The 24,284-nt window shown below is 37.6% G+C and overlaps 1 protein-coding gene across 4 annotated transcripts in view; it reads left to right on the top strand.

Moving 5' to 3' along the window:
* sarnp.S (SAP domain containing ribonucleoprotein S homeolog) overlaps nt 1-23,964 on the top strand; it is a 45,599-nt gene extending 21,635 nt beyond the window's left edge. For all 4 annotated transcript variants that reach the window (NM_001097951.1, XM_018247922.2, XM_018247921.2 and 1 more), the window contains 2 exons: nt 19,965-20,048; nt 23,794-23,964. In NM_001097951.1, coding sequence (NP_001091420.1) covers nt 19,965-20,048; nt 23,794-23,835 — 126 coding nt within the window. In that variant the 3' untranslated portion in view covers nt 23,836-23,964. The remainder of the gene's footprint in view (nt 1-19,964; nt 20,049-23,793) is intronic.
* The last annotated feature ends 320 nt before the right edge of the window (nt 23,965-24,284 follow it).

Below are 24,284 nucleotides of genomic sequence, written 5' to 3'. Positions count from 1 at the left end.
GATTTTCAGTGGGAGACTGTCACTAGCTTTGGTTGGACATAGATATCGTACGATTGCTGTCAGGGGCAGAACATTGCTGATCTGTTCTTTAACTAATCTGACTGGTAAGACTTTGATCTGAATGGTTAGTGGCGGGTCGGGAGATGGGAAAGTCCGATCGTACGATGATTCGTACAATCGGATCTTTGCATCTATGGCCAGCTTAAGAGTGGTCCTGATAGGTTTCCCTGTCTCCTGCTCAATTTTGCCTGCACTGTTCTCCCTGGGTGTGCGATACACTGCCTGCCCTATGCTCCCTGGGCATGCCATCCCTACTGGTAGGGTTTGTTTAGAAATTGTTGTTAGGGGCCCCTAAGGTGTTTAATCATGTGCTGTGTTATCCACAGGGGAGGAGGCGGCATATGTTTAGGTATATTTAAGGGCATTACTTTTTCACATACAAGTGATATCCCTGCACTGAACACCAACCATTTGTGGGGGGTTTTTTCTTGTGTTGTCACCATTAATGTGGACACAGTCTTAAAAATTCTTGAGATAACACAGGTGTGGTTTAAAAAAGGGGGGAAGGTGTTCAGCACTGGCTTCCATTATAGGCCCTCGGTACCACAGAAGTTGGACCACACTCTCCTAGAGTGTTGTTATACAGCAAATCCCCCCTACATGACCCCTAGAAATGAGTTTTGGTAATTTCTATGGTAAGCAATCATTGCTCTGCTAAGGTGGAAGGGTTTAGCCCAGTACTAATGCTACAAACCATATTTACAGTTATTTCCAAGCAATTCCCAGCTTTAAGGGTAATGGATCATTGGCAATAAATTTATATATTTGATATATATGATGCTTCTTTTTATTGTAATGAAATGAAAATATATATACGATTTGTTCTTTCCATTAAAACATCTAGAAAGTACAAGTTAAAATAGGAATATATATATTTTGGCATAAGGAGACTCGCTTATCTACTGTACCCTTTGCATAGATCTTTCTAACATGTACAACTCTCTTGACTTCCCATCTATAAATCATCACATTTTCTTTTATTCTCTTAATTGAGGCTATATTGGAAATATTGCCCTTGCAGAATTTTGGCCACTCATTGTGACCCATTATCCAGCCTTGGCAGGCAAAATATTTGATGACGTTTTTTCATAGAGGGCTAAAGGTAGAGGTCAGCCTTCCTGCAGGGATAAGATGTGTGTACAAAACAATTAGACTTGGTGAGGTGGGGAGAAAGTGCTGTTCTACTTTCAGGAAGAATGAGAATTTACTTATTTTTTATAATTATACATTGCATAGCAATTTACTTTACCGGTTTCACACGTCAGCAGTCACATATTTGATGTACGTCAATTAAAATGCTTTTTTTAATGCCAATATGTTTTTGTGCAAATTTATCCTTACCACATTTTTTTTTAAAATTATTTGATATCCCATTGTCTCAGCTCAGTGCACTCTGTAGATGAATTCTAAAGACCTTCACTGATTGCCTATTAGGGATACTAGCGTTTATTTAGTTAGGAATGTGCTGCCTTCAAGGTTTCTGGCTGCTTTCACTGTAAGCAAAGTTTTGAAACTGGCGGACCTAATTATCAAATGGTAAAAGTCTACTCATAATTTATATTTGACAAATATGCCCGTAAATGTGGGGGGACAGTTGTAACTATAAATGCTGCCAGAGGTGCTTGTGACGTTGTCACTGACTAGGGAACTGCATCACAGAGAACAATTATGACTGCTCCCTGAGAATGCTGCTGTTTTCCCTTCTTTAAAGGGGTTGTTCACCTTTGAATTGACTTTTAGTAAAAAGTGATATTCTGAAACATTTTGCAATTGGTTTTCATTTTTTTTTAATTGTGTTTTTTGAGTTATTTAGCTTTTTATTCAGCAGCTCTCCAGTTTGCAGTTTCAGCAATCTGGTTGCTAGGGTTCAAATTACCCTAGCAATCATGCACTGTTTTAACTGAGAGACTGGAATATGAATAGGAGAGGCCTGAATAAAAAGAGGTGTAATAAAAGGTAGCAATAACAATACATTTGTAGCCTTGCAGAGCATTTGTTTTTTAAGATGGGATCAGTGACCCCAATTGAAAAGCTGGAAAGATTCAGAAGAAGAAGGCAAATAACTTAGACTTAAGAATTAAGAAAAAATGAAGACCGATTGAAAAGTTGCTGAGAATTCACCATTCTTTAACATACTGAAAGTTAACCTGAAGGTGAACCACCCCTTTAACATAATGACTGAATTCAGAAAGCATTTTACAATTTTCCATGACCATATCGGTTCTCTCCATAGTTTAAATGTATTATTTTCAAATGGTAATTATTGTCTACTGTTCTCTTTTTGTATGTATATTCATAAAGCCATACAATACATTAATAGAACAAACGGGTCAATACAATATTAAAGTATAAGATACACAATATAGTCACATTCAAGTTTAAGTGCTGACAATTTGAGACAATAGGAAGGAGGTCACTTACAAAGTTGGTGGGTACCTACAGAAATCAATAGCAACATATTAAGTGCTCCTGTTCTAAAGTTTGGCATCTAAACAATCTGTTGTATTTAATCAATGGTCATTCTTTTGGGATTGAAATGTGAGTAGGAAATGGCAGGAGTAATGAAAAATGATGCGTTGTATAGAGAATAAGTCATAAATCTTGCTGGGCATATGTGGTGTTTCTTAGATCTGTGTGCCTCGATACTTTAGGCAGTATTTCAAGTTGCCATTTTTATGCAAGTGCCATGTATGATACTTGCTAGGATGCGTGTCCGGCTCCATGTTTCACAGATGATGCTAGAAGTTGTACTCTTAACACATGCCACATGCAGGTTTATGTTTCACGCATTTAATGGATAAAGGGTTAAATTGTTTGACTTCAGCTCCCTTCCTTGTCCTTATTCTCCTCCTCTACCCCTCCCCAGAAGAAATGGGGGAAGCTGACCTCCCTCCAAGGGGTCACCTGGTTCTTCTTTATTTATTCCTGCTGTGAAACAAAAATTGTCTTTTGTTGCTAACACACATACATCTTATCTTCTCTGCCCAAATCCTATCCTCCCTCTTCTATTATGGTTTAATGAGCGTTCTGGTGAGCCGTTCAGCCCTCTCTTGAGCCACCAACTCTGCATGTCCGTGCTTAGTAGTGTGGAATATAGATAAAGATAGAAGTGCAAAGTTTTCATCATCCTTCTACCAGTGTGATTTCTATCCTCTTTTCTGTTACCAAGCTATGACAAATCGAATTTATTTAGTCATAAAATATGTTATGGCATGTCTCCTTGCATATACAATGCAGTACATAGAACAATGCATTTCTGGAGCAGCCACGCATGCTGCATATCAAATGGAAAGAGCAACTGAGGTGAACTGTGCTACATCTTCCATGTTCTGGAATATTAACACGATAGACCGTATGCATCGTATTGCATAGGGCTGTCACTACAGCTACAGTGACCAAGTTGGAAAGCATTTTCTGCTTTTTGTCCATCAATTGTAAATCTTTAACTGTTGCTTCATTACTTTGTATGGTACTGAAGAAACAATTTGGCCAGTACTCACGATTACATGTGCTTCAGCGTATTCAATGTTAAATCTGTAGGAACAAAGCTGTATCTTTCTGAAATGCATTTAATTGCTTTGACTTGTCTCAATAGAGAGATCAGTGTACCATTTCATATTATAAAGGAGTAGGTACATTGGTATGTGCCTGTTTCTGCTGATTTGTGTATCTGCTTTCAGTATTAAATAGTAATATACTACATGTTTTGGTAGTGCTATGCTAAATTATGTTATGATGGGTGCTGCCCATCTGCACACAGATCTCCGTTATATTTCTGCTGTTGTGGTACAGGGCAACCCTTTTGAAATAAAAAAAAAAATAACAAAAGTGGTATAAAGGTGATACCTTTATTGGCTAACTTATATAATCATAGCAAGCTTTCAGAACATTTTAGTTCCTTTTTCAAGCTGATTACAGGGAAAAAAGGAACTAAAATGTTCTGAAAGCTTGCTATGATTGTTAGTTAGCCAATAAAGGTATCCCCTTTATACCACTTTTGTTATTTTTTTTTTTATTTCAAAAGGGTTGCCCTGTAACATTTTTACTGGCTAACACAGTACAGCAACTTTACCTGCAATTGCTGTTGTGGTAATGTTTGTGGCCATGAAGTAGTTGAGAATCAGCCTTTAGTTTTCAAAAAAGTGTGATAGAAAGTAATTTTATATAAATGTAAATTTTCCCATCCCACCAACAAAGACAGAAGGCTTTCGGTCGGCTGGTCAACCCTGCTGTTTTCATCACAAGGACTAATGTGTCTTTCAAATTTCTCTCACTCTACGCTCTGTTGCCTCTTTTCTCCTACAAAAACAGCTTACTGCAAAACCTTGATCCACCATTTTGTCTTTTTCTGAGTACCAAGAAATCCCTTATGGCAGTCTGTGTTTCTACAGAAGTACATTTTTTTTACATCTTTGTTGATTACCTGTTGTGCAGGCTTGGTTTTGTCGGTTATGAATCTCCATGCAAGTAAAGTAACGTTACCACAGGAATTCTCTTGAGTACACACTTTAATATTATGTGATTTATTGCAGATCTGCTGATCCTTGTTTCGCAACATTGAACATTGCTTAACATTAATATACTGTCGGCTGCATTGGGATGGCCCAAATCTGTACATTTCACAAACTTCAGCCATAGTGTAAACTAATGTCCTTTTTATAAATAGGACCTGCATTAAAATCTGATTTGCACTCTTATGACAGAAGACTAGGTATAGAATAGTTTTGAGTTGGTATTGTATATCCTAAAAATAAATGCCCCTGTTAAAGCGGACCTGTCACATTAAGATCCAAATTTCTATTTTACGATGTAAGTCTAGCAAATTAAACTTCACTTACACATTCAAAATGATTAGAATCTTGTTTTGTGTCTTGCAATTCACAATCATGGCAAGCTGGCAGGTGCCATTTTGTAGACAGTGTTATTAAAGCACAAACATTGTGTATGCATCAGAGTGGGGCACCTGATACCCCCTGACCATGCACTGGCTGCACATTTAGATGGTTAAGTGGGAGAGGGAATGTGGGAAGTGCAGTGAAATCTTGGAAGTACACAATGGAAAGTAAAAATAATTGCCTGCCTCACCTCTATACCGAAGACATAGTGGAGGAGCATGTAATATATGATTGATTTTTAAATGAGTTTATAGGATGTTTTAATAACAACATTGCAACGTTTCTTAGAATTACATTTTCTTCAAGTATTTAATTTTTTTTTATGTGGGTTTATAACCCCCTTTATTACAACTCTATAGATGACTGGTGTTTGACTTCTCTTATCGGACCAAAGTTGTAACAATTTGGATGCAATTGAATCCATTGTAATCCTTTAATGTTATTTGTTCCTTCATTTCTCATACGTTTAAAGAAATTAGTCAGTATAAAAATAAAAACTAGGTAAATGGATAATTAATGAAAATGAAAAATGTTTCTAATATAGTTCGTTAGGCAAAAATGTAATTTATAAAGGCTGGAGGTACTGAATGTGTAACATAATAGCCAGAACGCTACTTCCTGCTTTGCCGCTCTTTGGTTACTGCCTGCTAACCAATCAGTAGAAACAATCAGTGACTTGAGGGGGGCCACATGGGTCATACCGGTTGCTTTTGAATCTGAGCTGCATACTGAGGATCAATTACAAACTCACTGAACAGTTATGTCCTATGTGGCTCCCCCTTCAAGTCCCTGACTAACTCAGAGTTGGAGAGCTGCAAAGCAGGAAGTTGTATTCAGTTAGACATCCACTCACTCCAGCCTTTATAGATTACATTTTTGGCTAATTATATTAGAAACATTTTTAATTTCTATTTAAAATCTTATTTACCCATTTTCTTTTATTGCACTGAACTGTTCTATTAATGGTAAATTAACAATAGAAGCTGGTAATTTTCCTTAGTCTTTACTGTGTAGTAGCAACCCCATGTAGATTTCAAATGAAACAAAATTTAACCCAGAGTACACAGTGCAAATCCTATCACTTTTATATGCACCTGAGGAAGGCTGTTGAGCCGAAACATGTTGTGTATGGCACTGTTCCTTTAAAGTGGACCTGTCACCCAGGCACAAAAAGCTGTATAATAATTCCTTTTCAGATTAAACATGAAATCCAATTTCTATTTTTTTATAAAAGCATTCATAGCTGTTGTAAGCTCATTTAAAAATCTCGCTTGTCAATCAAATATTGTCTGCCCCTCCTCTATGCCATAGACATAAAGGCGGGGCCGATTACTTTCACTTTTAATTCAGCACTTCCTAGATGTCACTGCTCTCCACACATTCCCCTGTTCTCACCATTTAATTGTGTAGCCAGGGCATGGTGATGGACATCGGGTCCCACATTCCGGTGCACAAACAAGATTCTGAGATGATGCAAGGCTTGCCACAAAATGGCTCCTCCCTGCTTGCTATAATTATGAATTCCCAGACTGAAGGAAACAAGATTCAAATAATTTATGTAATGTAATTAAAGTTAATTTTGCTTGACTAATGTGATAAAAGGATTTTGAATATTTTTTTTGAGAGTGACTGATCCCCTTTAATGGTACGGCTGCAATCCAGCTAGTCGAATCAAGAGGAGTTTGACCACGATCAGAGCAGAGGCTGCTGAGTGAATGACTCCTTTAGGGTAATTGTGGATCCACACTAGCTTTCTCTGTAAACCTCTTGTTCATAGTATGGTAATTTGCAAGGATTGCAGGTTAAAATAAGGGAATCATTAAAATATATGGAGCAAGTCTGTTTAACATCATGGCTTGAATCCCTTCTTACACAGATTTAGGTTAGATGGGAAGCAAGCTTCAATTCAAGACAACTGCTCTTACCACTTTGTATTCCTCTTGTAAATGATTTAAGAATTTACTTAAGACCCCCACTGATATTTTGGTTTATTATTTGAAAATTATGTCTTACTTCTCTTGTTTCTACACCAATGTTTAAACAGAATAATCCTGCTACTTAATCAGGCAGCTTTATAAACACCAAGGTTTAAAAAACAAAAAAAAAACAATATAGAATAAAATATATATATAGGGTATATAAAGTTCTGTCATTTTCTTTCTGCAAATTGACACCAGGCATCCGACTCACAGAAATAATTCTTTATAAAGACTAGTCTTGCCTTTTGTCATCTTTTTTTCTTCCTCAAGGGAACATGTTTTCTGTGCCAGAATTTACTCTAGCATAGACATCCAACAAAATTCATTATGCAGCTTTATAACAATGCATGGTTTAGAGCTACATGCCCTTATAATGCTTTGTTTATGACAAGACCACTTTTTTTTTTTTACATACTTTTTTAGCATACACCTAAGGCGTTACAGCTGTTACCAGTTCCTCTGTAGCTTTATTACACAAGATTGGCATACATGTAAATAATAATGTGCAGTCGCAAAAGAAACGTTGTCCTCTAAAAAGATGCTTAAGTGTACATTTTCTATCAGCAGTACTGTTTTTATTTATTTTTATTGTGTACATAATAGGGGGGGGGCAACTGAGGCAACCTTCCCAATTCTGCACACACTCCCCGCGTTTCTCTCTTTTGCATTGGAGCAGTAATGGGGGAGCAATGTCACCAGTAGCGAGAGCACATTAGAAGAACTGGATTTTGGGGGGTGGGAAGGTTGATGAAGACGGATTAGAAATCATCAAGACTAAAGATTTAGATTATAGGGTTAGCATAGAGTTAGATTTACTATGTAAGCTGATACTTGGCACATCTAGGATGTCCGGTCAGTTAACATGAATAATTAACTTGCTAAAGTTAAAAAAGAGTAAAACCCCTCTCTGTCTAGTTGCTAATCAGTTATTAATACCACATTAATTACTAATATCTATATTGTTCAGCTTTTCAGTTTCTAATAATTGTGAATAGTTTCAATAAATATTTAAAGAAACCAAATTGTGATTCGTTATTGTGTGATGATGTTAGACAACAGACTGTGATTACCCTGTTAGGTACTTTGTGCCATTAAGTAATGATTATAAATTGCTTTAGTATACTAAATTAAGTGAATATAAATTACTTAAACGATTTAATTTAATTAAAGTGCTAGTGTAGATATTATTCTAAATTCATGATTAAAATAACAAAATAAATTGAAATAACAAAAGTGCCTGCACAGATCCGGGTAATAAATTAATTAAAACAGAATTACCACAATTTAATTAAGAAAAGTGACAGAATTCATTACAAAACACTTGCTGAACAAAAATTAATAAAAAACGGGGAGAAACCCCCACTAAAATGGTAGATTGTAATTGGTTTGCACACCTCAGCCTAGGCTAATAGGTGTTTGAAAGTGAAAAGGTTAATTAAAAAAGTCGTATCAATATGTCCACACAAGGACCAGCATTGAAGAAAAGGATGGAAAATGAGAGTAATAGAAGTGGCTAAAATTTTTCTAAATTCTGGGACCCCACAAGTGGGAGATAGTAGGTCACTGGGGACTGTAGTCTCAAGATTACCTTGCTAGCTCTTTGATTTTTTCTAATCTTCCCTAAAAAACTACAAATCCCACAGTGCCATTTGATTGCAGTATAGAAGTTAAGAGAAAGCAGAAACATTGCGGTCTTAAAAAACTTGGAATAATTCCAAGTATAAAGTAGTAGTATAAAATCAAGCAATCGCTCAACAAAAAAAATAATTTAGAGCGTTGAAAAGTGTGCCAACACGTGTTTCGCCTCCTGGCTTTATCAAGGCAAAATCAGATTTTGCCTTGATAAAGCCAGGAGGTGAAACACGTGTTTGGCCCAGTGCTTGCCCATAAATCCAGGGGAGCTACTGAGGGCATATTTGGAAAACAGATCTTTTTCTAAGGGGCTGTGGTGGACTGGTACAAAAGTTCAAGACACAAGGTGTAGCATTTCTAGCTGAATTCTTTTTGAACTGTAGTTCTTTAATGGAGATAGTGTTCCTTTATAGAGTTTAGACAGGTAATAGCCAATTTAAAAGGCATGAATTATAGCTCCACCAACAAAAAGCCTTTAAGCATCCATGTTTATTTGGTGCCTGTAAAACAAAGCGAGTCTTTTCATTTGTAGGTGTACACTTCCTTAAAATATACAGAGAAACTCAGGGGCGTAACTATAGAGGAAGCAGACCCTGCGGTTGCAGGGGGGCCCAGGAGTGTAGGGGGCCCAGTGAGACCCTAATTAATTAGCAATTTTAATATATCTTGGTAAAATAGGCCAACTTATAAATATTTTGGGGCCCTAAATTGAATTTGCTATGGGGCCCAGTAACAACTAGTTACGCCACTGGAGAAACTGTTTTTATGCTTTTTGTGCACTCCTGTGAAATGTAACAACTGTCTGTGTTTTTATGCAAGCCCCCCCCCCCCCCCCCAAGAAATGCACTTTATATGTGGTATTGTAAAAGTATTTAGTCAGTGGCGATGGACTAAATGCATGTTTAAAAGAAAAACTGAATCATGCCAGAATTGGCCCAGAGCTCCTATCAGCAGAAATCTGCACCAGCCCAGGGTTCTTCCAGTGAGCATCATGGAGCGATCCTCTTCCGGCTTCTTCTTTCTTCAAATTTCCCAGGGCAGACGCATGCGCAGTAGAAAGAAGTAGCCAAATTATTAGTTAAAGTTTGGCTTTAACTAGGGCTGGTGCAGTTTTCTGCTGATAGGAGCACCGGCCCCGGGTTTCAGGTAAGTATATACAATCACTTGGTGGTGCCTAACATTTGGCACCCCCAAGTGAAAGAAGACTTTCCTTCTCCTTTAAAAGTGGTCTATAATTATAATGTATTGGATGGGGTGGTGTTCCATTTCAAGAATGAATACCTCATGGTGTTTGGGGGGAAAAAATACATCAGTTGAATTTTTTTTCCAGAGTTTTTTTTATAGTTTTCAGGAAGAGCATAAATATTTGTAGACTTTATTCTTTTGTTTATCCCTACCCTGGTTTATTGTTTAAGTTGTCTTTATGGTGAATGCATACTTTCTAACATTTTGGATATAGAAAGAGGGAGCAAAAGATTTGCCGCATGTAGTGTGTTGAAATGTTTTGACCACACCCACTTTTGTGTCCCCCCAACCCTAATTACCATGTTCATTTTAGAAAATTTGGCAGGTTATGAAAGTTTGAACACATTTCTGTGGATTTTATGTTATTACAGTTGTCGGGACACTTCAGTACAAATGCAGGACTGTGGGTTGAGCTGTCAAAATCGGAACTGTCCAGCTCAAAACGGGACAGTTGGGAGTTATGGGTGAATGGTGTCCTTGCTGAAAGAAAACTTCACCAGGGGGATCTGCTCTCTTATTGGTTTTCTACATATATCAGCAATGCAGAGTAGTAGTGTGACCCAATGAGACCTATACCATTCAGGCCTATCATAGATGAGCAGAGGAGAACATGCAGTTTGCATTGAAGGACTTCAGTGGATCCCATAAGCAGGCAAAATTACTTTTTCTTTCATTGACATCCACTCTTTTGGATAGGGATGCAATGAACCCACTAGTCCCTTAAACTCAAAAAAGGGTAATAAAAATTCAAAAGTAAGTTTTTTTTAAAGATTGCATTCAATCCAGTTTTTAAATTTAGATTTTTTTCATAAATAAGCAAACATACAAGTTTTTTTTTTAAATAGAGTTCATTTGAAGTAGAAAAAAAACTCACAAATTACATTTTTGATAAATAAGCCATTAATGTAAAACTAAAACAGAGAGTTCTTAACACTGACTCATTAACGAACCTGGTTGTCATTTTCCATTACATCCCCCCCACTCTTGCTGCCTATTATTACTTTAAGCCCTGGGCCCATTGGGTTGATATTCACCCACACAACTTTTGAGTTCTTAAAGGGGTTGTTTTTCACTTTTAAGCTAACTTTTAGTATGACGTACAAAGTGATATTCTGAGACAATTTGCAATTAGTTTTTGAATTATTTAGTGCTTTATTCAGCAGCTCTCAAGTTTGTTATTTCAGCCTTCTGGTTGGTAGGGTCCAAATTACCCAAGCAACCATGCATTGATTTGAAGAGACTGAACTATGAATAGCAGAGGCCTGAATATAAATAAGAGCGATAAAAAGGAACAATAAAATACATTTGTAGCCTTAACTGAGCATTTGCTTTTAGATGGGGTCGATGACCTCTCTCTCCCCCCCCCCCATTTGAAAGCTGATAGGATCGCAGATAAGTAAAAAGCTATAAAAAAAAAGTGGACCAATTAAAAAGTTTAGAACAGACCATTCTATAACATCCTAAACGTTAATTTAAAGGTGAATCACTTTAATTTTTAAGCAGTCAGTCAACCTTTAGGAGCTTTTTTGCACACATGAACCCTTCTCACCTAGTTTGATTCAAATAGTTCTATCAATACTTACTTCTTTAGCAAACAGTCAAAAGTACTGTATGATTCTACCATTAGAATTCAGTCATCTTCAGTAGGCCAACATGTGCCTTTGGTCCTCCACCTGCAAAATTATCTCAGCCCTCAGTCCAGCATCAGATACTGGAAGTATATAAACCTTTTGTGTTAAGGCAGGTTTGAGTGCAAATTGTGCGTAGTAGATGCTGGGAATGTTTATAAGTTAAAAGAATGTTCCTCTTCTGCCTACATAGCAGCCTTTGTGATGCATTGCAAAGGGATGGATTAAATCACCAAAAAAAAAGGGCTGGGTGACATTGATATATTTTGAGAGCAGTATTGACTAGTGAATTTGAATGGCAAATCCCTGCACCTGTTAAGCATTTAAATGCAGTACACCTTTTGCTTATGTGTACCTTTTCTAAAGCAATAAAGGACCAGCTCCATAGCATGGTAAAAAGAACAATGAAACAAAACACCAATGGCAATACAGATTTATACAGCATGATACATTAGAATTTCAGGGTCTTGCTGAATGGAGATCTGAGTCTTGTTTAGATCAACAAGGTTTTGGGACTCGCTATAGAAAATAACTCTTGTTGAAATTAGAGCAGTTCAGAATGAATCTTTGTGAATGGGTATCATTTTGATTAAGCCGTTGATGTGATCGAAATTTCTTTTGATTGTTTATTAAAGGGGGAACTCCACACAAACATAACATAAGCCTTTTGAAAAGTAAACATAATTTCAAGCAACTTTGCAATATACATCAGTTAAATATGCAGACTTTTGATGATTTTTAATGGTTTGGAACAGTTCCCTAAGCCTAGCCCCCTGCTCACCTGCTGATGTGTCTGACTACTTTGTGGAGCTGGCTGACTACTGTTACTTTGTATCAACAGCCATCTGTCCTTAGCCTGCATCCGTGAAACCCCACAATACCCTGCACACATGATTTCAATGAGTTATGAAACTTGACAGTGCTATCAATTGTGGGTTATGTAGTTCCTGCATGCTGTCTATATGCTGTGGAGAAGTTGTTACAATTTGTAACATCAGTGTTTAGTCCCTCCTTCCCTGACTGGATGTCAAATGATGCAGAAAGAGAAGAACTGTTAAAACAGCTTTATTTCGGCATTGAAAATGGCATTTATTCATACTTTTTAAAGAAACTGGTAAAGGTTATATTAGGGGTTTCTGTGCTATGTGGGCCTCTATCAAATTTTGGTTTGGAAGCCGGAGTTCCCCTTTAAAATCAGTTACTCTAACTGAGCCTGTTGAGTATGGTACTTTTATTTTTATGAGAGAGAGAGAGATATTGCATAGAGTCAGTAAGAGACCCAGAAGTCTATCGTTACAATTGAAATAGCGGAACCAGACTTTGATGCGTCACAGAAGCGAGCACACACATGTATCCACCCACTGAAGTGTAAAACGCCATATTGATTGTTGGCTATACTCGATCTATGATACCTGAATTTATGCATATAATGAACATTCATTAGCATTATACAGGATACAGAATATTATCTATACAGCATACACCTCCGACCTTTTTAACAACAATATTCTGTCCCCCCCCCTCTCCTTGGTTGTGGAACATGTTGTATCACCCTAAACCTGAGATCTTCTGCACTATGGCCCTTTTCCAGACAATGTTTTGAGACTGGTAGTACAGAGTTCCCCGTATTAACTGTAGCTCTGTATTGGGAAAATCTATCTCTGATCTTCTGAATGGTTTCACCAATATAGATTAGGTTACATGGACATGCCAACATATATACAACATAACTCGTGTCGCAAGAGTGATGTCCCCTGATATTGTAACTCCTATTGGTTACTGGACTACAGAACGTGTCACCTGTAAGTACAAAGCGACACTGTGCACAACCTTTACAACAGAACATACCATCCCTGGGAGGACCCAGGAATGTATAGTGTCTTGGTTGTGGCCGCATATCAGTGCGTACCAACCGCCTCCCTATAGTGGAACCTTTTTTAAAGGGCATCATGGGTGGTTGTTTAAATTCAATTACTGTCGGATATGCATCTTTTAACAGGTGCCAATGTCTACATAGAATCTGTCTGAAACCTTCACTCCGAGAATGATATTGCCCCACAAAGGTTAAACATTTGTCTCTATTATCCACCCGCTGTCTAGCCTTCCCTGCATTCCGTTTGGCCTTCATTACCTTAGTATCAAGAGTTTCTGATAGATAGCCCCTATGTGCCAATTTGTTTCTCATCTTTGTAAGATCATGATCCACCCAGGTATGGTCATTAGTGACATATATATACATATATATTATTTTCATTCTTTCTTATATCGCCATGACACTCACCTGACCGGAAATGACTTCATTATGTATGTGTGTTCAGTTATTGTGTTCTTCATGTGAATGCAGTGCATTGAGCTTGAGATGTTTTCTGGCATTTTTGTCTTTTTTTTTTGTTCCTATGAGCATTTGAAGTATATAAATGTATTTAAACACGCTTATCTACTTTCTGCATATTTGTTAGGGTTCAGAATGCTCAGGGTTGCAGTGATTTAAATATACATAGTTTCTCCTGGTAAAAGAGAGGTTGTTAAAGGAACCGTAACGTCAAAAAAGTGTTTTAAAGTAACGAAAATATAATGCAGTGTTGCCCTGCACTGGTAAAACTGCTGTGTTTGCTTCAGAAACACTACTATTGTTTATATAAATTAGCTGCTGTGTAGCAATGGGGGCAGCCATTCAAAGGAGAAAAGGCTCCGGTTACACAGCAGATAGTAGATAAACTCTCTGTCTAGTGGTGTTATCTGTTATCCATCAGTAAAACCTGTGCCATTTAGCCGTTTTTCATTTTCCGCCATTGCTCCACAGCAGCTTGTTTATATGAACTATAGTAGTGTTTCTGAAGCAAACAGATCAGTTTTACCAGTGCAGGGCAGCACTACATGATATTTTCATTACTTTAAAACACTTACATTTTTTGGTGTTACTGTTCCTTTAAGGCGGAGGAGTCTGCTTTTATTTTGCTTCCTCATTTCAGCCGAATGAGCTTGTGGATTTCCTTCTCTCAAACCCTTGTAAAGTTTTGTAGGGAACAAATCATATTCTTGGCAGTCAGGGGACTCATGCATTTGCATGAAAATCAACTATCATGGGCAATGGAAGAAGGGGAAAATAGGCACTCAAAAAAAAAAAAAAAAAAAAAAAAAAAAAAAGCCAGCTGACACTTTAGCGAGGAGGTCACTGTCCCCAGCAGCTGTATGGTGCCCGTGGGTGCACTTGAGCATGGCCTGAGGGCAAAAACAAGCAGGGGGGAGGGATTTGATTAATGCTTGGCCTGCTGGCTTTTGCATAGGGGTAATTTAGCTCAAATGGGCTTCAGCAGCCCATGAATCAAAAGCTGTCAGTACAAGGCTAAAGAAGGAGTGAGGAGCATTGTAAGTGTGCCTCCTTGTGACCCCTGCTGGCCCAGAGGTCAAGTGGGCTAGATCTTTCTGAAGAGTTGATTTAGTGTAGCAGTTAGGAGCGCTTACTAGGGGCGGAGGGGTGGCTTATGAGAGGTGCAGTCATGCACATGAAATATAACACAAACATGATGAGCATATCCTTCTTTTAACCCTTCTTACAATGACAACTCTGAATAAGAATCATTGCTTGTCAGCTTATTCAGCTTTGTTGATGCTCAAAGCTGGTTTCTCAAAGTTTCTGGACTTTTTTTTTTTTTTTACATCTCTCATGCTTCTAACCAAGGGATAACTGTTTCTCCTGAAAACGTTTCTTTAGGGGATTTTGCAACTTTAAAATAGTTATTAATGAGAGTATTTAACTTTGGCTTTTTATGCAATAGCTGATTCTATAGGGCTCACATAGCTGATTCTTGTGGTAAGTCCCCCTAAATATTTATTCTGCATAGCATATTTTGACTTGATTTTATTTTGGTTCTGCTTTTCTGTTAAAGAAGCTAAGCAGGAATAAATGGGAACTTTTTACAGGACCCCGTTCTGTTTTAACAATTAACGTTACTTGGATACTTGTCTGTGGGGTTTTTTTCTAATAATTTTTTTGCTATGTATAGTTCAATACATGAAGGTTTCGTAATAAAATGTGGAATGTGACATTTTGCTTTCTTTTTGTGTTGTATCTGTGGTCTTTTAAAAACACTCTAAAGAGAGTTAGCAGTAAGTCAATAGCAGGAAATAATTCTCTGAAATTGTACAAACTCGATGGCCACAACATCCATGCAGATGAAGTGTTTAAAATTAATTTAACTATACTGACAAATTTACAGGGACAGAAATCAGGTGGTACACACACACACATCTCACAGACTTCAAATAACAAAGAAAGGCCAATTTCTTAGGCACCCTCTAATGAATATAATTGCTAACCTTGGACCTCAGGTCAGCACTCCTCTTCTCTTTAAAAACAAAAAAACAGGGTAACAGCTGAGGGCTCTTTGCCTTCTTTGTCTATGTTCAAATGTTTCAATGTGGTGCCCTGGCCAGTTCAGTATAGTAAAGTGTGAAGAATTATATACTGCACATGTGCTTGCCCAGGGCAGCGCAAAAGGGACCACCGTTCCAGTGTTGGCAATTTCTCTGCTGGCAGTTTTTGCTATGAATTAACCCACGTATTTCCATTCAATGTGTTGAATATTTTGCACCAGTAATACTTGTATTATGTCCCTTTTGGTTTTATTAATTCACTGGGCAAGTACAGGCATAATTTATCCCCTTAGAGCCTGAGAGTCTTTTTTTTCTTTTTTTTTTTAAGGGATTAAAATCTGAGAATGAAATTGCATACAGTTGGTCCAAAGCCTCAGGGTAACTGGGGTCTCTACAGCAAGTGTACATGGCACCAAAAGCCACATGGGATGGTGTTTGAATGGGATATGTAGTAGTTCATAGAGTGGCTTTTTGGACAAACACATTGTTGATGCAAACTGATATGACCTATACACAGACAGAAACAGTATGTAATTTGTTTGCCCTATGCATTATTGTTCCTTTTAATTGGCTTTATTTTTTTCTGATTTATACCAAGAACCTACAGTTGTGTTCAGAATAATAGCAGTCCAACATCACTAACCTGATCAATCACTGTTTTTGGTAGAAATTATATTTCTACATATCAAATAATTCACAAGTAGGTGTAGTAGAGTAATGGCAGCATGCATGTCATGACTTTTGGGTCTGTTGGTTTTCTGATTCTGTGTAACTGAATCCTTAAGGCTTGTTCCAAATAATAGCTTGTTCCAAATTATAGCAGTGAGTTCAATTACTGCAGTCATTCATTCTGTGAAAAAACAGGTGTCATTTACGGCCCTTATTTAAGGAAAGAAGTCGGCAAATGTTATGCATGCTGGGTATAGTGCTTTTCTCTCTAAAAATATAAGTAAAATGGGTTGTTCCAGACATTGTTCAGAAGAACAGCGTACTTTGATTAAAATGTTGATTGGAGAGGGGAAAACAAAGAAGTGAAAAAAATAGGCTGCTCAGCTAAAATGATCTCAAATGCTTTAATATGGCAAACAAAACCTGAAAGACGTGGAAGAAAACAGAAAACTACCATTTGAATGGAAAGATGAATAACCAAAATGGCAAAGACTCTGCCAGTGATCAGCTCCAGGAAGATCAAATGTCTAAAGTTACCTGTGATACTGTTACAATTAGAAGACACCCATGTGAAGCCAAGCTATCAGCAAGAAGTCCCCGTAAAGTCCCATTGTTGAAAAAAGACGTGCTGAAGAGCTTGCAATATGCCAAAGAACACATTCACTGGCCTAAAGAGAAATGGTGCAACATTGTGTGGACTTATGAAAACAAGATTGTTCTTTTTGGGTCTAGCTGCCGCAGACCGTTTGTCAGACGACCCCCAAACACTGACTTCAAGCCACAGTACAGTTTGAAGACAGTTAAGCATTTTGGTGCAAGCATTATGATATGGGGATGTTTCTCATACTATGAAGTTGGGCCTAGACATACCAGGGATCATGGATCGGTTTCAATACATCAAAATACTCATGTTGCCTTTTGCCGAAGACTGTGACCCCAAACACACCAGTAAACGGTATAGTACACAATGTTTATCAGCACCTCCTAAAACATCACCGTTGCCAAATAATTTTTTTAGATGCCCAAAAAGAAAGGAACAGCCTCAAGAGTTTAGTTTAGCACAATCCAATATTTATATATTGGATTGTGCTAAATATGTGGAAAAACAAAAGCAGAAAAAAAATGGTCAGTTTGTGTGTGTGTGTGTCCATTAACAAAGCCCTCGTGGGCAAAACGCACATTAGGTACTAAAAAAAAATCAAAAAAAACACTTTTTACTTGTGAATTAGATGAGTTGGGTAGAGGGAACAAGTTGAAGGGTGGCAGTTTGGTGGAAACAACATTTTGCTATTGTGCAAGATATGGGGTTGGTTCATTGCGGATATTATGCAATACAGACTTGCTATTCAAGCAGTGAGCTTTTTTACACATTTGTTTGATGGTGCCAGAGGAAAAAGTGATGGGGATTAGGCCACAATTTATGTAGGTGTCTCTGAGAGGACAGAGTGGTAGGGACTACTTATTGGCACACCAAACTTTGCTCATTGTGTCTGACTTTATAATTGAAAATAGGAGGTGTCAATTTATGACATCCGCTATCACCCATACCCACAATATTGTTTTGCTACATAACAGCGCCTGTCCCGTGCCCCCCATAATCTCACAGTAAAGGAAGATACTCATACAGAGGGTTTGTAGGTCTGATCTAGGTGGGACCAGTATGATAATTGTTTTCACATATTGAGTATCCTAAATAATAAATACCAGATCGATACACAATTTTTTTTAAATTGGTTTTTAACCCAATTAATTTTTCCCTCATGTTTTTTTTTTAATAGAGCTATTAAATGCTACATTTTATTTAGATCCATTTTTTAGTATCTGTGGATTGAGAACTGCTTATGAGATATGTGGCACTATTCACTATAAACACGTTATATTCAATGAATTACTTCAATAAATTGCAGTAACTGATTTATTAACTATACTAAGGAGTGTTCTCTGAAGTGTTCACATGGAATTTATTTGAGTCATAATGGACTCTACACATGAACTGAAGTGGATTTTTTTTCTGTTTTCATTTTTTTTTTTACATAATTAATCTCACATTTGTAAATATTGGATTGTGCGATCTAAACTTTGCTGGCAGTTCCTTTCTTTTGGGCATCTAAAACACCAGTAAATGAGCAACATTTTGGTTCCAGACCAAAAAGATTGACGTTATACAATGGCCAGCCCAATCTCCGGACCTTAATCCAATGGAAAACTTGTGGGATAACATCAAAAATGCTGTTTGAGGCAAAACCAACAAATGCAGAAGAATTGTGGAATGTAACAGGTGCCAGAAGTTGGTGGACTCCATGCAACACAGATGTGCAGCTGTTCTCAGAAACACTGATTATACAATTACATTTTAGTTCAGTGATTCAAAGGAGGCAAAATCTTGAAACATTTTTCACATGTTTATAAAGTGAATGTTTGAGTTTGTAAAGAACGCTTTTTTGAACAACCTAATCTTCCCTTTTCTTCACTTTCTGTAAAGGAATTTCTGTAAATGGATTTGTGAGTTTTATTCACTTTATTTAAGCACACTGATATTAGTCTGAATATAATGGTATGGCTTGGGAGGTGCATAGGAGAGGCAAAAAGCTGCTTTTCAAATACAATCGGGGGAATTTGTATGTTTTCACTATAGGTAATCCGTGTCTCATTCATGCTCTTAACCTAAAAGCGTTTGGGATCATAATGTGTTATATGGTAGTGATATTGCACACCGCTCTCCACATATTGATAGGTTAGTGTTTGATACCCATGAATCTGCAATAATTTATGGGACTTTAGCAGACTCTTTGGTGTCTCCAGAACTGAGCATTAGCATGACATTCCCACTCTGGTATGGAGTGGAGCCATTATTGCTTTGGTATCTTACAAACATGTTAGTGACTCCAAGCTACAGAGTGGCTGATAAAGAAAGGTACTCTGTTTTAAAAAGACATCAATGCTCCATTACTTTGCTTACATGGTTCTTGGTTTATAGAGAATCTTTTATAGCCATGCAACATCATTTTAATTTAAAAGATGGAGCTGGTATATTTTTTTTCCCTCAAATGCTCAGTTTCATTCTACAGTCACCATGCAATTACAATATGTACTATGTAGACTGCACAGACTACAGCAGTATCTACACCGAAAATGGCATTCTGCTTTAACTGAATATTTGATTATTCATCCTCCCAGTCACAGCATGCTAATTCTTAACTACAGTCATTGTGGGCCCTTCTTTAAATGACTATTTGTTAATAGGCTGTGGGCCAGTAACTGGTGTTTCAAGAAGAAAGGTCAATGTGTACCAGGGAATATGGCAGCTAACTTTTCCTTACTTTTGTAAAGTTTGTGATGCTTTTTTATTTCTTTATGCATTAAACAATTCTGATTCTAAAAACTAACATTTGAAGCCATATTTAAATATCTTTGTATACCAAGCTTGTCTACTAAAACCCCATTCTTCATTAAGCTAAACTATCACTTTTCCCTACTAGAATGAAGATGATGAAAAGCTAAAGAAAAGGAAGGAACGTTTTGGTATAGTGACCAGCTCTGCATCAGGCACTGATGATACTGAGGTAAGATTACATTCATGTTTGGGTTGGGAAGGAAACACAAACTGATCTTTTGTCCTGTAAAACAGGGAACCAACTGTCTTCTAAAATGTTGGCCCTGGGTTAATCAAATCCTTTTCTAAGTAAAGCCTCCCAAAATATTTTGCCATTGCTTAAGCCCATATTTTATTTTGTACATTGTGCTTTATCTTTATTTTTATGGTGCTTGTGAATGGATCACATCCTGGTGATTACATGCCTTGTTATAGTATAATTACAGATTTAAGTATCCTCATAAAGCGATATACAAGAAGCATGTCCACACTTTGTCTCTGTGACAATGTTGGGGTTTCCAATTGGAGTTAAAGTGTTACTGACAGTAAAAAAAATTATTATTCAAAATATTTATGTACATCAAAAGTTACCTATAGCTCATGTTGATCGTTTTTCACTGATAGGGCTGCTTTTGTAAGTAATTGTTACTTGAAGTTTCTAAACCTGACTGTTTTGCCAACCTGACTGTCCCTTCTAAACTTGTCAGTTAGTGTTTCTAATGCTAACAGACATCTGAAGCTCAAATATGGCAGCACCCTCAGAGAGGAACATGGGGGATCAGATGGGTAATGTAAAATCACCTGTAAATACTTTTATAGTTACATACAGTAGTTAAATCAGGTTGAAAAAAGACAAAGTCCATCAAGTTCAACCCCACCAATGAAAACCCAGCATCCATACACACACCCCTCCATACCGTCACAAAAATTATATATACCTATACTAACTATAGAGTTTTTAGTATCACAATAGCCTTTGATATTATGTCTGTCCAAGAAATCATCCAAGCCATTCTTAAAGGCATTAACTGAATCAGCCATCACAAAATCACCTGGCAGTGCATTCCACAACCTCACTGTGAAGAACCACCTACGTTTCTTCAAATGAAAGCTCTTCTAGTCTGAAGGGGTGGCCTCTCAGTTAAAGGAGAATTCAACCCCTTTGGTGCTAAAATCCCTCCTCCCTCTCGACCTACCCCCCCCCCAGGTAAATGCCCCTAAATTGTTACTGACCCCTCCGTGCAGTTCCTCTCCTGTTGAGTTCACGGCAGCCATGTTCGCCCGTGCGCTCTTGACTACTTTGCTGAGCTGGCTGACTACTGTTACTTTGTATCAACAGCCAGCTGTCCTTAGCCTGCATCCTCCAAACCCCACAATTCCCTGCACATGTGATTTCAATAGGGAAAGGAACATCACAGTGCAATGCATTATGTAGTTCCTGCATGCTGTCTGTAAGATGTGGAGAAGTTGTTACAATTTATAACATCAGTGTTTAGTCCCTCCTGCCCTGCCAGGATTTCAAATGATCTCAAAAATGAACTGTTAAACAGCTTTATTTCAGCATAGAAAATGGCATTTATTCATACTTTTTGAAGAAACCGGTAACTGTGATGGATATTAGGGGTTTCTGTGTTATGTTGGCCTCTTTTTAAAATGTTGGTTTGGAAGCCGGAGTTGCTCTTTAATTTAACCAGTAACCACCTGCGTGGCACTGTATTGAATGCTTTAGCAAAGTCTAACTAAATCATTTCCACTGCCATCCCAGATTAGAGGTCCCTGCTCACCTTCTCATAAAAAGAAATTAAGTTAGTCTGACAAGATCTATTATGCATTAAACCATGCTGGCACAAACTCATAGTATTATGATTTACAATGAAGTCCAGTATCTTATCCTTCAAAAAGCTTTCCTACCACTGACGTCAGACTAGCTGGCCTATAGTTTTGAGGCTGAGAACTGGATCCTTTTTGAATATTGGCACCACGTTTGCAATTTACCAGTCTCTTGGCACCATGTCAGACCTCGATGAATCCTGTATAATTCAGTAAAGAGTTTTGGCAATTACAGAGCTAAGCTAAGTGCCCTAAGTGGGTGTGAAACGCGTAGGGTGGATGGAGATGCAGATATATATATCTAACTTTGTATACATAAAAATATTTTATTAAACTTATTCTCTCTGGTCCTGTGGATCCGTTTGAGTGCCGGTTGGCCCTGCTTTTTCTTTACATCTTTTTATAGAGACCTAAATTGTTTGGGGGATATAGGTAAGCAGAGTAGGAAATCAACAGATTATCTTTATTAGATTGCCCCCTGTAGTGCCTAAAATGCCAGTTCTGTCTCTAGGTCAGGTCCACAATAATTTGGTACAGCCATTTGGCAGCAAAGGTGTTAAATCCCTTTGGGTTTAAAATGAAGGAGCCAGTAATGAATCCGATGTAATATACATGCTGCTTTTGTTTGGCCTCTCATACCTAAGTGGTGAAATCACTAGCTTCTTTCTTTCTCTTTTTTTTTTTTTTTTTTTTTTTTTAAGAATTCCCAAGTGTTCCCATTTAAAGTCTTACTGAAGGTTTTTGTACATTTCATTTCCTTCAAGTGGTAAATACCTTCCAGTATTAAACGACAACTTAAACTCACAAGCACAGGAGAATCCATTCCTAGTAAGTGCGGGAATACTGTGTAGGACAATGTGCTGCTTTGCCAGCAGTCAGCCTTTAATTTATTCTCTGCCCTTCATTGTGCTCGTTTTTTTTTCTTGCCATTTTTTTTTTTTTTTTAATGCCATTTTCCTATCAGCATTAATATCTATAGTTTGGTGTTTTAAATGTGCAGCAAAACCCAGCTGGAAGTGGATTATGTGTAGTTAATGTAACTCATGCATTGGGTTGTAAAACTGTGGAATGTAGGGTCAGATATGCACCCCTGACCCTCTGGATTGTGGTTACCTTGCACAAAAATGCAAGGGCTTCTGTCAGAAGTGTGAACTCCATGCCACAGAGACCAGGGGTCTTCTAACAGCCTCAGGTGGGGGAAGGCCGGGCCAATTAGTCCCTATTGTGGGTCAAGGGGCACCTTAGTTGGGGCTGCAAAGGGCGGAGGGAAATGAGAACAGGAAGCAGTATCCATAAAATGCTCTCTGCCAGCTGTGTATTAACTTGTTCAACTTCTCAACAGCGGCTTTTATGGGGAGATTTCATGTGTTCTGTAAATCTGTTAATGTAGATGCTCATGTAGATTTCTAGCTAAACGACACAGTTTTAACGTAACTTTAAATCACCTTTCATTTTAAGGAGTAATTCTGTGCCATACTTCGTTTAAAAAAGAAATAAACCTGTAGCAAAGCCCATTTGTTTAATGGAACAGGGCAGTTTCTTCCTTGACTGCATATCAGGATACAAATCTACAACTCATTGTCCTTTATATAGCATTTTCCACAGAACTTTACAAAGATTATGCACCATTCAAATCAGAGTTTAAGCACCACTGGGCAAGGGGCTAAGTCCCTGTTGCATTACTATCAAAACACACATATTTATAAAGTACCGACATTCTGAAGCGGTGTACAATCAATGGATGTATAGATTACATACAAAGACACAGCTGAGGTAAAGAGGTCCTGCCCAGAAGAACTTACAAATACACACTATGATCAGTTTTTTTCAGTAGCCAGTTAACATGCCTGTATGTTTCTGGAGTGTGGGAGAACCCAGAGGAAACCCACACAAGCACGGGGTGAACATACAAACTCTTTGCAGAGGGTGGAATCAAACCTAGGCCATGCACTCTTGTAAACCACTTCTGTGTAAAGTAACCTTGTTTCTTGATGTGACAGGCTTTTTGTGCTCCAGTTCAGTTGTTTTATTTTAAAATATCCACCAAAGTTTTCCTGTCTCTAACCTTTATATTAAATCCACATATTTTCTTGTTTTATCTCCAGGCAAAGAAGAGGAAAAGATCAGAACGCTTTGGCATTGTCTAGCAGCCTTATACACACTTTTAGTTTTTCTGCCATGTTTGTGCAACCCCTGAATGGTAAAACACTTCAGCTTTTGTTTTTTTAATTGAACTTTTTTTTTAAACTATATGAAATTAAAAGAAACTAAACGTGTTCATTGGTAACATGGTTGACTGGCATTATTCATAAGTACTATAATATTGTTGCACAGTGTAAAACTGTGTCACTTGGAATTGCCTTTAAAACTGCTTTGCAGTCCAGATCAATACATATAGTGTGCGATTTTTCTCATCTGAACTTCTTTTTTTAGCTAACACGGTAAGGTTAAGATTACGTTTATGTGCTTAGAAATTAGAAATAACCAGAGCTAATTACAATGGGTTTTTTTTTTGCCAGTACGTTGCTTTAGAACTCTAACCTCCATTAAAGGGATACTGTCATGGGAAAAAAAAATTTTTTCAAAATGAATCAGT

This window comes from Xenopus laevis, chromosome 2S, assembly GCF_017654675.1.
Source record: "Xenopus laevis strain J_2021 chromosome 2S, Xenopus_laevis_v10.1, whole genome shotgun sequence".
Lineage (NCBI taxonomy): Eukaryota > Metazoa > Chordata > Amphibia > Anura > Pipidae > Xenopus > Xenopus laevis.
The sequence above is the reverse complement of the archived record's forward strand: the minus strand, read 5'-3'. Positions and strand labels throughout refer to the sequence as shown.